Raw genomic sequence first — 14,735 nt, forward strand, 5'->3', positions numbered from 1 at the left:
ATATCCTGAAAATCCCCCAAACCCTAAAAATATAGTGTGAGAAGACTCTGATACTTAATCTTCATGCATTGGTAGAACAATTCACTCTGGAACATTTAACTGCTAACCATTTCTATAGTGTGAAATGATGAATGCATGGCTGAAGTTAGGGAGCGAGGCGGGCGGGCTCACATCCTTGCGTCCCCTCCTTATTTCCACCAGCACCGACTGGTCAGTGCTTGGGGAACCTGACGAAGGCGCCATGTCTTCCAAATGTCCCGCTTTCTTTCTCACTGTTGAGAAAATCTCATAGGCTTCTGACAGCATGGGATGCTTCTGTGAAAATCTTACTACCTTATATTAGTTTTCATTGACATATCAAAAAACTTCAACTCAAATATATGAAAAGCAATTAACTGTTTCCCTTTGGCCACTGGAAAGCTCGAGGCTGAAGCCTGTCATGTCTGCAAGTGCTGGCCACACATCCTGATGGATTTCCTGTGCACTTAGTGCCTCATACACAATCAATGACCAAGAAATGTTTGCTTAATTGAAGCCGAAGTTAAACAGAAGTATTCTATAAAGTGCTTATATTGAACCTGTCTTTACATCCAGCCTCATTTCTTGCTAAGTCTCCCATGAGCTTTTTGCTCATTCTAGTGAATTACATGCAGTTCCTTCAAGTCCCCATGCTGTTTCATGCCTCTGTGTCTTAGTTTTTAAGACTTAGCTTAAGGTCACTTCTCCTGTGATGGCTTTCTTGACCCCATTCCTCATCTCCTTGGGTAGAAATGACCTCTTTGTACCATAACAGTACCCTGACAATAATTGATTCTTTCTGCTTCCATGTATGCCTTCCTCTACTGCTACTGTGAACTCCATAAGGACAGACAACGTTTGACTGATCTGTACATCCGCAGTGCCTGACACTCGGTTGGTACCTAGCGAATGGTTTCAGTGAATGGATATATTGCAGTTGCAAACAGAATAGGAAGGATCAATAGTGCTTATTGCCATAAATTTAAATCTGATCTCATTCTGAGGTTACAGGTTATCTCAACCTGTTTTATAAATTATCACACTATCAAAAGTAAATAAATGAAATTTTAGTCTTCCCTGTATCTCAAAGGCCATTTCTGCCAGTGCCTTCATAATTCCACTGGAAAGATAGGTAGTGGGTTTGGTGCAATGTTCAGACAGGGCCAAGTAGTCAACTTGACCCTGGAGAAGAAAAGGGAGGAAAAGGACCTGGCCCAATTTCTTTGAAATAGAGAAAAATTATCTGATAAATTTCCTGCCCTCCCGGCATCATTTCTAAGCTTCCTTCCAGCTTTATAGTCCAATGGCTCTCTCACCCGCTCCTGACTGTTGGTACGTGATGGCACAGGAGCAAAAGGCAACGGAAATGCGACTAAACCTTGGAATGAGGCTTAAAAACCTTCAGGACTAGAGGGCGAACCTGACTCCTCAGATTTCACCTATTTTATTGCCATGTGACGCTTGAGTATTCCACAGTTTTGTTCTTTATAGGCTGCTCCCATAGCTGCCTCTTTCAAACTGCACTTGCAGCGTATTCAGAAAACATGGGTGTCTCTGACAAAGTTGTGTTTCATGATCATTTTGAGCTCTCAGGCTGAATCATCCTGACCCCATTCATTATTTTTTCTGTGAAGGCCAGGACCCAACTGAAAGCTTAGATATTTGGCATTAGTCACTGTTATCATTTCCCCAGGAAATTCTATTTTTCTGGAGGCACGTTACAGAAAAAGTTGCTTGTTTTGTGTAAATTTCAATTTCTTCATTTTTCTTCAGTCAAAAATTATTTTACTTTCCATTCTTGAAAGCATAGTAGTAAGTGATTAAGCTCCATAGGAGTTGGCCACCTCTTTTTAAAATTCTATTTGGTAACGATTGTTCTAGGTCAATTGCATTTACCCCCTCAGTGGAGCTTTCAGGACTACCAACACATACATACCATGAGGAAACTGCTTGTTTATGCAAAGCATAGTGCCCAGGCTCCAGAATATGGTTGTTTTCTCAGAACTGAGGAGACCATGAGTGACGCAGAGAACGGTCTCAGGCACAGGGTGATAGGGCTCCAGAGTGTCTGCCTCGAAATTCAGAGGGCACCGAGCTGGTGAGACATCCAAGTTTCACTGCGCTGGGGGCAACCGGAAGGTAGGGGAGAGGAATTTGCTTAAATGTGTCAAGTTCCAGGTACGTTAAGGTTAGATACATGTTCTCTGCTCCTACTTAAGCTAAATGCTCCTGTGTCACATCTTGTCCCCGGTTGTCCGGTGGGCGTGAAGTGGCAGAACAGCAGAGTGAAGAAAAGACCTTGGGATGAGAGAGCCAGCAGGGACTGAATTCCTTCTGGGACTGTAGGGTCATGTTTTCAATGGTAGACCCCACAGAGAGAAAAAGAGCACTTCTCCCCGCCTCCCCCAAGGCCCAGGAAAAGCAAAGAAAGCGTCCATAGTGGGGAAAAAAAAATCTGTACATATGCCTAGAGTTTTTCCTTTTATTTACAAAGCAGTAAAGCCAATCCCTGCGTGAACACAGTGGAATCCAGTGTACTGTAGTATTGCATTTGCCATGTCCCCTCAAACAGGACGCTAGGCTTGTCCACTTTCCTGGCTGGAGCCCCAAATTAGTTTCTTCCACATGAACACACCATGGCAACTAACCTATGTGCTTCACCTCCCCACCTGAGGGAGACGGTGGGGAGTGAGAGGAAGGGAGAGGTGGAGATGTACCAAAGCCTATCCCACCATCTCTGTCCTCATCCGTAGCCTCTCTCAGAGGCTCTGTGCCTCAGCCACTTCCTAGAGCAAACTTGGGCTGATCTGGAAACATCTCCAGTTAGTTCCCTGTAAGCAGGGAAAGTGCCCTCTGGGTGCTTCAGCGGAAACTTAATGAATTCAACCCAAGTGCCCTGAAGGAAAATGAACTTAACTTGAAATGCTGAACTTTCAAACAAGGAGTAGCTGAGGTTCAGGCATGTTCTCACCTGAGCTCACGAGAACCTCGGGCACTGTGTAAAGTCTGCATGCTGGCCTTGCCCACATGGGAGAGAGCGCAGGTAGGAGTCACAGAGCCACGGGTGAGCTGAAGGGCTTTTCCTGACTGACTGGGATCCCAAGAATAGCCAGAGGTGGAAAGATTCTGCCGCTTCCACTACAGGTTTGCACGCTCCTTGGTATCTGTCTTCTGAGTCAAATTTCCGAAGGCTTCTCTGAACTCTACAGATATCCTCTTTAACATATATCTATCTATCTGTACGTGAACCACAGCCACAGGTGTGCCGCTGCTCTAGATTCTTCTCTTGCACACACACACACACACACACACACAACACAGACGCACACAGTCTGTGTGGTGGGCCAGTCACACCCAGAATAAATACTCTCACGTCTCTAACTCATTTATAGAACTAATCTTATTTTTGAAGTTGGTTAATAAATAATCTAAATTGGGGAGGGAGTTGAAGTGTTTTTTTTTTTTCTTTTTTTTATGTTGATGGATAGCCACAAAGCATAATCATTTTTATGTACAAAAAAACCCCCAAAACTCCAAAACCTAAAAAATCCCCCAAATCAAATACTCTCTCTGTAGACATAGTTTTTAAATGATGAGTGAGCTGCTGTCCCGTCGGCCCCGTTTGGTTCTGTATGTCACGTTAGTCACTCAGCAGTAGCCGTTCCATGAGTTCCTCATGGGTAGTGCAACCAGGTAAAAAGTGTATAAAACATTATACATATAAAAACTCTCACATCCTTTGGATGTTTGCAGTTCATCATAACTTTGTGGTTACCTTTCTGCAACATAAATTAGAAAATAAATCTCACACACACACACACGCGCGCACACACAGACCCATACACCCGTCCACTCAGGCACACAACATCCGGAGAGCGTAGTGCATGGAACTGAATCCCGGGAGGCACACGGGGAGCGGTCCTGTCCTCAGGGCAGTCCGTCGTCTTCCAGGCTCAGCGCCACTCGCTGGGGAGACACAGCAAAGACATCCTCATTAGACCCACGGGAGTTATTTATTGAGTATGCATAAGGCACCAGGCATTCTATTACTTTACAGGCATTAACTCTTACAACCTTCAAACTACCCTAAGAGGGAGGTTTGTCATATTTATTTTACAGATGGAAAATACTGAGACTCAGTGAGTTTAAACATTGGTCCTGGATCACATAGCAAGTGGGTGAACTAAAATTTAAACCCAGATCTGTGTGAATCCAGAGCTTTGGCTTTTTCCATCATTCTGTTGTGTGTCTTTGCAAAGGAGGGCTGCAGAGATCTAAACTTTCACAGCCCTTATAGGATTTTAGGTTTGCTCAACTTCAGTGGGTTAGTTCTGGCATGTGTTTAACCCTAGGTTATTAACTGCTTGCTTCTAGCATGCTAGTCACAGTTAGGAGGGTAATCTGCTGTAGCCTCCCAACTGACTGTGCAGAATTGGAAGGTGATGCAGGTCAATGAAATTCCATACCTCTTTCCTTTACTCCCGACTTTCAAGTCATTAGATGCTAGGCCTCCCTCTGTGACAAATGGCTGACCACTGGATGGTGAAACCACTAATCCCTGAGCCAGTCTCTTTCATTGTGGACAGTGGACTTAAGTGTTCTCCCAAAGTGACATGAAATCTGTTTCTTTATATCTCCTGATGTTCCCTGATTCTATCTCTTAGACTCAGAGAGTTCTCCACTGATGACACTTGAAATTTGCAGAGTGAGTTCCCTTCCTTCGGAGTATTTTCTTCTCCAGGTTTTCCCCAGCTGGTCCTGTTGTAATCCTATTTCCCACTCGCCCATTTCCTGGATACCCTCCTTTGGACAGACCCGTGCTTCAGCACCTCCTCATAGCTATGTGAATTTGGGCTAACCACTTCATCCCTCTGAGCCTTGGTTCCACCATCTATCAAACGGGAATAATAATAGGACCTACTTTCTAGGGTTGCTGGGAAATCAAATGAGATAATGTATGAGGAGTGCTAAATATAGCACCAAACACACACAGGGTCCAGAGCATTCCAGGTCCCCTGAACCGGCATGAAACACAACCACACTGGCATCCTCCATCTCCGGACAGTAGACATACAATAGAAGGCAACTCCACTGCCTTCAAATCACCTTTCAGTTATTTGTTGTTCCACGGGAGTGCCATGGCCTGCCTCCACTGGCACAGATATTTGAGAGTCTTTTTCCTAGTCTAGTCACCCTCCTACTCTCTCTAAGACAGATCTCTAGGTCGAGGGCAGGTCCCAGAAGTGCTGATGAAGCTGCCCAAGGAAGGGAAAGGGGGAAGAACAGGTTTTTGAGGTTTCCAGAGTCTCATTTACCCCATGATACAGTGGAAAGAGCATGGGTTTTTGTGAATATACAGACTGAGTTTAAATCCCGGTTCTGCCACTTTCTAGTTGTGATCCCAGGTGTCATTTAATTTCTGAGTCTGTTTTCCTCATCTGTAAAATGAGGCTAATAACACCAACTTCATCAGGTTACTGTAAAGACTAAACAAGCAAATGTACGTAAAACACGGAGTGATGTCTGATACACAGTACGTTCTTACTGAATGTTGATTTCCTCGCTCTCCTACCCTGTTTCTCTGCCACTGGCAGGAGCTTGTTCCTCGGCTCTACTGCAGATTCACTAGGAGTGGCTCCTCCTGAGTGGTCACTTCCTTCTCTGGAAACAATGCCACTTCCCACGTGCAGAGTACTTTATAGCTCACAGAGCACTCTCACGTGTGCCATCTCCCTTGAACTTCATAAACTTAGGAGGCAGATAGAAGGGGGTTATTGTTTCGATTTTACAAATAAAGGTGAGCAGAGACGTGACTAAGATCACAGGGCTATGGAACAGTGAAACTGGGAGCATCTCTGTACTCCAAGCTCAACATTTCCTCCACTGCGCCCTCTCTGACCTTTAGGAATTACTTAGGCAGCTGTTTGCTTGGATTGGCCCAGGCTGAGGATCCTCGAGGCCCCCGTCAGCCCCCCTCACTTGCTCAACTTCACTTGCCACGTCTCCCTCCATGTACAATTTGCTTCAGCAGCAACTCTGCCTGCCCTGCTCACGCTCAGTCATGTCTTCCACATGCCATTTTCTCCATCTGCAACTAGCCCACCTTTTCTCTTTGTCCCAGGACCCAGCTTACAGGTCGCAGCCTTCCAGAACCAGAAAGCCTTCTAGGATTGGCCGTACCTGCCTGGGTCACACCCTTACTCATCAGCCCCTCGGACTCAGAGCGGCACTGCCCTACCTTGCACTTGACGACAGGCCGTTCGGAAAGAGGGTTCTTCGGGAGTTGGTGCAGCTGTGACCTTGGTTCTCCCGGCAAGACAAAAAGCTCCTTGAGGGCAGGGGCTGGGTCTTCCAGTTCTCTGGTCTCCCCAAGACAGGGCTCTGCCCACAGTGGGCGATCAAAGCTGCTGATTGCCTGACGGGGGATGGACTGGATGACCTCAGTGGTTACACGCAGCCCCCTGCCTCTGCTACACAACCACGACGCCTGCTGCAGCCACTTCGCAGTTCCTGCTCCCCCACAAGCCGTGCCCTGCTGTGCCTCTCGGCTTCTGCATATGCTTCTTTCTGGAACGCCACTGTCTTCCTTCTCTACATGGAAAACTGCTGTGACTCTTTCAAGGATGCAGCTTATCTGTCACCTCATCTGTGAGGCATTTCCTGCCAAATTTCCCAAACAGAATTAACAGCTCCCCTGTTGGTTTGTTCAACAGATATTTGCTGGGAGCCACCTAGGCTGTGCTGGGCATCAGGGATACAGATTAATCAGACAGTCCTGCCTTCAAGGAGCTCACGGTCTGGTGGGAAGGCCAAAGAGGAAAAAGACAAGGTGACCAGAGTGTGACAGGTGCTGTGTTGGAAAGAGGCTGTGGGAAAACAAAGAACGCCAGGGAAGGCTTCCTGGAAGAGAGGACGCCTGAGCTTCCACCATGGCACTTGGCACACAGTCGTACAATAGGAAGTGACTATCCCTAACTCCCACCAGCTCCTTGGGAGCAAGTGCATTCCTTCTTTACTTCGGAACACTTAGCACCTAATGTGGTGCTTGGCTCATAACCAGCATACAGCACTTGTTGAAATGAATATATTTGAATTGAATGGCCACAGTTACCCTTCCAGGTGAAAGGTTCTGAAAACTTACTCGGCAGAAAGAAAGACATTGAGTGTCTTTATTTCCAGGAAGAACCTCTAGGTGAAAAGATGGTCCCGATACCCTCCTAACCCAACTACCTGCCCCAACATTTCTGTGTCCCCAGGGCCTCTACAGTGCCTGGCACATGGTAGGTTCTTGATAAATGCTTCAAGGAACCAAGGAAGGAAGGAAGGAAGGAAGGAAAGAAGGAAGGAAGGGAGGGAAGGAAGGAGGAGGGAAGGGAGGGAGGGAGGGAGGAACTCTTCCAGCAAGAAATGCTTACTGCAGGATAGACATGGCCAATCTGAGTAGTCCTCCCTATGTGGAGCTCATCTTCATCCTCTTCTTCTGTCGTTTTCCTGTACACTGGGTTGTCAAAGTTCATGCTTTTGGTGTTCTTCCGCTTCCAGTTTCTCCAGATCAGGTAGCCACTCATGCACAGGAGGGCTATCACCGCTGCAGGAAGAGGCACGTTACTGGACCGCCAGCAGGCTTCAGCCTGTTGCTCAGACATCAATGCGTCTCTTGCCACCTCTCTAATTTTACTGTTCTTGTTCCTTAGGCTCAGTTGCTGCATGTTCTTTTTCTGCTGCTTGGAAGCCCTTTTCCTGTCTTGTCCTTCGTTAATTACTCATCCTGCACATCCAGCTCAAATGTGAAACCTTGCTCAAGTTCTCAGGGTGGAGCCAGTTGCTCCCTCACATGTGTTCCCAGACCATGGTGCCATCCTTTACATATGTGTGCCCCAACTAGCCTGAGCTCTTTGAGGGCGGGGACTGTGTCTTCTCTCTCTCTCTCTCTCTCTCTCTCTCTATGCCCAGGGCCTTGCACTCAGTAGGTGCTCAGTAACATGTGCTGAGTGAATGAATGAATTTTTTCACCACACCTTAGCCCTAATGCTGCTGTTTCCTCGGATTTCTCTAAGAAAACCATTCTCTCCCCAAATTAGAGGGGCTCTGCAAGAAGAAGACAGAGGAGGGAAGCACAGGCTCTGAGTTAGCATAAATGCATATGTTAATGCTTAAAGGAGGGAGTTCTCAAACAGACCTGGGCAAAAATGAAGCAAGCACTTTCCTAAGACAGTAAGCAATCACCCTGAGCATTTACATGGAGGCTGGATGACAGCTATCCAGGGTGCGACAGAGGGGGTTTCTACTTTGTAAGGTGGTAACAATTAATACCTATTAAAGATAGGAACAAGGAAAGGATGCTGGTTATTGCCATTGCTGGTTATTGTTCTGGAGACTGCGCGATGCAATAAGACCAGATAAAGGACTGCAAGGTGCATATGTGGGAAAGGGAAAAACAAAACTGTTACTCTGAACAGATATTGTATGTCTGGGAAATCTTAGAAAAGCAGATGAAAAACTTTTAGAGATAATTTTAGTTAATCAAGAATCACATAAAAATCAATGGTTTTCATATTATTCAGCAATAACTAATCAGAAAATGGAATGGAAGAAGAACACATTCATCATAGCCTATCAAAAACTATAGATCAAACCTGGGACAACCCAATAAGGTATGTGCATGTCCTGTGTGATCTGCAAAATCCCACTGAAGGACATAAAAGAAGGGTCAGATAAAATGGAGAGATATGTCATATTCCTCGATGGGAAGTTCAATGTTGTAAAATGGCAAATCCTCTCCACATCAATTCATATATCTGAAGAATAAGTTGACATCATAATTTTTATAGATTAACAAGATGACACTAAAGTTCATCTTGAAGAGAAACTGAATAAAAATGGTGGGGGAAAATGCTCCAAGAATAACCACGTCCTATCAGATATTAGAACATGGCACGAAGCTGCGCTCCCAGTGTGTGGGAGCAGACGGGTGCCTGGCAGAGAGGCAGATCGGAGCGTGAGTGAGCACGCAGGTTACAGCAAAGATGACAATTCAAATCAGAAGGAAAGGACGAACTCTTCGGCAATGGTCCAGGGAAAACGAGACAGGCACACAGAAAAAAAATAGTTAAACCTCTACCTCCCACCATACTCTCAAATAAATGCCAAATGCATGAAATGCACTCGTATTTAAATACTAAAAAAATGTTTAAAGCAGCAGACAAGTATGTAGGGAGCTATTTTAACAATGTAGAGTGAGGCAAACCTTCCTAAGCAAGACCCAAAAATTGTAACGCAAAAGATTAATATATCTGATACTTCAAAATTTTTAATTTACGCACGGCAAAGGATACCATAAACAAATTTCAAGCGGCATTATGGGAAAAAAGGTTTGTGGCGTGTTTCATGTTCACTATGTACAAACATTTCTATAAGTGAGAGTGAGACAAAGAACTGATAGAAAAAAAAGACTGTGAACAGGCAGTTCATTCAGGATGAAATACAAATAGCTAGTAAGCTTATGAGGCAGGGGGAAAAAGCAGGGAAAGAATTGAATACTTGTCTTTCTTTCCTCAGATTACAGAAATTTAAAATATTGACTATGTCAGAGTGGATCATTATCAAGGAAACAGCACACCCACGTTTCTCCCTTTGACAGAGCAGAGGATGCCGGGAAAGGGGTGGTTTTCTCTCCCACTAAACGGCGCTCAGAGTAATTCCCACTCACTCCACTAATGCAAGGCCAGAATAGCCTCACCATCGTCTTGACTGTTGAAGCCTTTCAAGGCTGATTCAAATGCCATCTTCTCCAGGAGTATTTACCACTCCCTCTCCTCCTGAGTACCATGCCTCTATTATAGCACATAATGTGTATTAATACCCCTGCATAATCACTTTTGTATGACTAAGTCTGATTAAGGACTGAAAGCTCTTTAAGTTTTTTTTTCTTCCCTGGATCCTTGGCACTTGGCACAGTCCCTTGCATGGTGTAGAATTTTAAAAAAAATCACTCACTAACTCACCACCACATTGGGGATTTCCAGGATAAGTGGGCAAAGTCTTTTACCTTGAGGTACTACTCATGGGCCAGTAAAGGAGGTAAATCTATGAATGGACAATCACAACCCAAAGATCCCACCCAGAGAGGACATAGGTGTGAGACAGGATGCAGGAGACCATGTGGACATTGGGGTGAGGAGGATGAATCAGCCCCTGGCATTTCTGTGAGATTTAACTCAATGTCACATTCTGGCCAGGCAATCTCCTAGTCTCCCCAGTCCCTACCCCCCTACCCCGCCGCCACTCCCCATCCCTGGCCTGGTTCCCGCTGTCTTCACTGCGGGAGTTGCTCTTGATCTTTCCTCACTGGGCTGACTCAGCTCGAGCATATTGTAATTTCCACCAGGAAACCTTCCTGCCTGCTTTTATTCTCTCCCAAATCTAAGTCAAATGCTTCCTTGGCACTTCCACTGAACCACGTGTGGCTTAATTTTAGGGCTTACCGTGCCATAACCCAAATATCTGTGTTAAGTTTGCCTCTCCAACAAGACTATAAACTTGGAGGACAGGAACCATGTCACCCATTTTTAGCCACCTCCCCTCCCCTTATCACAGAGTCTGGTACATGGTAGTGGCCTGATAAATGTCTGTGGAAGACCGGGCAGAAAGAATGCAGGATGGCATGGCTGAAGCGATGGTAGGTGGCTCTACTCATTAATTCAATAAACATTTGACTTCCTCCCATGCGCCAGACACTGCTGGAAGCCGGGGGAAGGGGCGAGCACGGGAGATGCCACCGCTGTTCCACGAAGCCTGCAGCTCAGCCTCACATGGCTGGCATGCAGACGGTTGCCTGGAGCCTGGTCCTAAAGGGCCCCGTGTGCCAAGCTAAGAAGCCAAATTAAATCAGAACTGGGAGGTGGGCAGGAAGGCTGCCAGGGCAGAAAAAGGTCAGCGTGCTAAGTGCTCTGCCCTTCGAGAGCTTTCCCCCAGGCCTGGGCGGGCCCCCCCTCTGCCAGGCGATCTGGGGCCACACTCACCCATGGGCACAAGGACCCCGACGACGGCGGCGGTGACTGTTGAGCCCATCTTGCTGCCTTCGTTCCCATCTGCAAAATACAAACATTCGCAGGATGATGTCTCTTGTTTCTGGTGGTCTGTCCGTCTGCATTACTGGTTTAATTTTAAGAAGTAACTAAAATGGACACAACATCGTGTAGTGGAGTCAAGAGTACAGGCTCCTGGGTCAGACTTCCTGGGTTCAAGTCCAGCTCTGCTACTCCCTACTTGTGTGACCTTGGGCAAGTTATTATATATTATAAACATATTTCTTTATCTTGGGGATAGTATTACCTACCTCCTAGGGATGCTGCAAAGATGAAATGAGATGGTTTATGTCAAAGGCACACTCAGCACAGTGCCTGACACAGCCTTGCTCAGTTCACAGAGGGCAGGGAGTGGGGTACGGGGTATATAAAAGCACATTCTAAACTGAAAAGTGCTTGGAAAGTGAACTGTAGTCTTTTAAAAGCCTGTCGTTTCATCTTTTTCACTCTCACAACCATCTTCACTGTAACGTCTGCAGGGCACCTTGTAGTTGAGAGGCATTTGTCCCATGCACCCTCACGACAGCCCTCTGAGGTGTGAGGAGACTAGCATCCACTTTTGCTCCCAGAGAGGAGAGGGCTGCCCCGATACCATCCTCTCAGTGAACCTGCATCTCCAAGTTATTCTAAGGGAGTCTAATTATTCTTTTTCTTTTTAAAAAAGATTTTATTTATTTATTTTTAGAGAGAGGGGAAGAGAGTGAGAAAGAGGAGGAGAGAAATACCAGTGTGTGGTTGCCTCTCGTCCACCCCCTACTGGGGCCTGGCCTGCAGCCCAGGCATGTGCCTCGACTAGGAATCAAACCTGTGACCCTTTGGTTCACAGGCCGGCACTCAGTCCACTGAGCCACACCAGTCAGGGCAGGAGACTAATTATTAAGGGTAGAAAAGAGCTTCACTGCTTACAAAGCTTACTGTGGCAATGCCCTGGTTTCTCCCTCGGGGCCTGAGCAAACACCGGGCGGCAAAGTTAAAGCCCAGAGCGTGACGAAGCCAGCAGGAACTCCTGGTCAGGGGCTCGGCCCTGGACGAGAGGAACCGGAATTCACACGTGTCCCACCTGCCTCTCCCAGCATCCGGGGAAGTGCTCAACTCTGCAAGTCCAGCTTCTACTGGGAGGACAGACCCGGTTAGAAAGGGGCTGCAGAACTGCTGGGTTTCTGGGCCACTCGTGTACAGGAAAGTTTAGTCTCTTAAATAAACTCCCCTTGGCAGGTAACTCAATTAAAAAGGTATTTGCTGGTTAATGAGACAGAACTTTCCTGGCAGTGATAATTACTGCTTCTGATGATTTAATAAGTGGTGAACTTAATTACTTTTATCCCAGGGTTTGGAAAGAGGCACAAGCAGACTACTTATGGATGTTATCATCTGAGGAAGCTACTGAGGGTGCTGAGAGCTGAGAGCAGAGCTGCTGAAGTTTCCAGATCTAAGGGACACTCCCTCATATACATGTCATAACAGGTGACACACAGGCACACACCCGGGGCCGCAGAGGCTGTGTGTGTGAGCACTCCTATTTCCCCCGTCTCCTTTGACTCTTGTGGGGATCTCGTGAAGCAGGCAGGAGAAGGGTTATTATTATCCCACTTTGTAGGTGGGGAAACTGAGGCTCAGAGGCAAGAAGGTAGCTTCCTTCAAGACCCTCTGTAAATTAGGGGCACTAAGACTCCTACATCACAGGTGGGCCCCCCACCTCCCTTTGCTTCCTCCTCAGAGATACCAACATTCCTCCCCACACAGTCCCCCCTGCTGGCTCCCTGTGTCATGAAAGAAGGCAGAACTCATTTCCTTACAGTGCTGGGAGTGGTTGCTGGTTGCAGGGCTTGGGGTGGAGGGGCCAACGCTGGAAGCCCTGGGGGCGTTAACAGAGCTTGGGACTGCAGCTGCCAGGCTTGGTTTCTCGGTGCTGTGGTTCTGGTCCATGGGGCTGTGGGCGGGGGTCCCCGGGGCTCCTGTGGAGTCGGACACTGTCCTCGTCGTGGTAGAGGCTAACATCGTGGTTGAGGTAGATTGAGGTGCTGGAGGGGAAATACCATGGAGGTCACTTGGACAGAGAATTCTATTGCTTTGGTGCCTGAATTATTGCCTCTATGGATTCTATTTAGGAACTTATCCTCATGGCTCAGCTCAAAGGCCACCTCTGAGAAGCCTTTCCGAGTCCTCCCGAAGGAGCTATGATCTTTTCTTTAGCTGTGTCCCAGGTGCCGTGTCTGTGATCACACGGCATGCTCATCTGATCAGGGTGAGTGATTAAAGCAACGCTGTAGAACCAGGTCTGGGCAAGACCACTGTAAAAGCCTGGGAGGAGGGGAAGTCATACACATCTAGAAGGATTTTTACACACATACTATTATACCATTAGGTTTAAAATCTTGTTTCATTTTAAACAATTGGATCTGGAAATCATAAATGACTCAGCAGACTTAGGCTCAAAGCAAAGGCCTTGGCCCTGCATCAAGACTGGAGAAAAATATAAATTTATGTGGTTGAAGTGCTAACTATTAGTGCCAGTCACGTCACAAAAGGGCTTCTGCGCAGCGTGTTAAGTTCTGGGCAAGAAAGTGGCAAGCTCGTACACACCCGCAAATAAAGCCGTGGGGTCAAGGGCTCTTAATTTGAAATCTTCAGGGGGTTCCAGAGAACCCCTGAACATGAATTAAAAATGTTGCCTGCATATGTGCATTGTTGGGGGCAGTGAGAAGAGGAAAGCCCTGGAAGGACCCTGGGGGACACCAGCATTCAAGGACGGAAGAGAAGAGGAGCCTGCAAAGGCTACCGGAAGCCAGGGCAGACGGAGGGAAACCGGGAGCGCACAGTGTCCGAGAAGCCAAGGGAGGGTTTCAGCAGGATGGGGTCCAGTGTGGCCAGGGGCCTCCCCCTGCACCGGCAGGGCCACTCACTCCGGTAGCACCTCTTCATGTCCGGGCCCAGCCACATGGTGTCAGGACAGGCACACGTGTACTTGGGAGAGTGGCCGGAGATCTGAGGAGCAGGAAGGCACAGGTACTCGCAGCCTCCATTGGGCTGGGCGGTCAGCTCACAGGCGTCGGCAGCTAATGGGAGGGAGGGGGACAGAGAGAAAGATGGGGCACAGACGGGACTGGCCAGGCCTGCCCTCCTCCAGAGGATGATGCCCCTCCCACTCGGCTTGCTCAAAAAGCTTTCTACTGCTTTTATCGGGCACCTTCCAGCACTGTACCTGGTGCTTTATCCCTACTTTCACTTAATCCTGATATCACCTCTTGGAGGTAGGCAGTATGTCCCAGACTGACAGATAAAAGACACCCAGGCTCACAAGGAGAAAAAACTTGTCAAAACTGTACCGCTAATAATTTTGGAGACAGAATTTAAATTGAGGTGCCTTAGACTCCAAAATCCATGTTTTTCCCCTATGCCACCCACCACTTCTCTTTCCTATTTACATCTCTAGATTTAGAGTAAGGCAGCAGCCCCGTTTCCTCACCCCCCTGTGTTTTCCCACCTTCACCCTGGCAGCGACCCCTCAGTGACAGTCAGACTCAGTGCACCCGGGTGCTAGAAGGGGGGACAACCAAGTAGTGTAGGTTCCTGGCTTCTATTCCTAACCGACAAACTGACTCACTCTTTGGTCACAGGATATACTAGTTT

The 14,735-nt window shown here is 47.2% G+C and overlaps 1 protein-coding gene across 15 annotated transcripts in view; it reads right to left on the reverse strand.

Moving 5' to 3' along the window:
- Positions 1-828: 828 nt before the first annotated feature.
- LRP8 (LDL receptor related protein 8) overlaps positions 829-14,735 on the reverse strand; it is a 74,101-nt gene continuing 60,194 nt past the window's right edge. For 12 of the 15 annotated variants that reach the window (XM_036026107.1, XM_036026106.1, XM_036026113.1 and 9 more), the window contains 6 exons: positions 14,011-14,161; positions 12,902-13,128; positions 11,040-11,108; positions 7,434-7,606; positions 6,257-6,433; positions 829-3,984 (listed from right to left, as the gene is read on the reverse strand). In XM_036026107.1, coding sequence (XP_035882000.1) covers positions 3,946-3,984; positions 6,257-6,433; positions 7,434-7,606; positions 11,040-11,108; positions 12,902-13,128; positions 14,011-14,161 — 836 coding nt within the window. In that variant the 3' untranslated portion in view covers positions 829-3,945. The remainder of the gene's footprint in view (positions 3,985-6,256; positions 6,434-7,433; positions 7,607-11,039; positions 11,109-12,901; positions 13,129-14,010; positions 14,162-14,735) is intronic. The other 3 variants (XM_036026111.1, XM_036026119.1, XM_036026120.1) reach the window with 1 other exon arrangement.

This window comes from Phyllostomus discolor, chromosome 5 (assembly GCF_004126475.2).
Source record: "Phyllostomus discolor isolate MPI-MPIP mPhyDis1 chromosome 5, mPhyDis1.pri.v3, whole genome shotgun sequence".
Lineage (NCBI taxonomy): Eukaryota > Metazoa > Chordata > Mammalia > Chiroptera > Phyllostomidae > Phyllostomus > Phyllostomus discolor.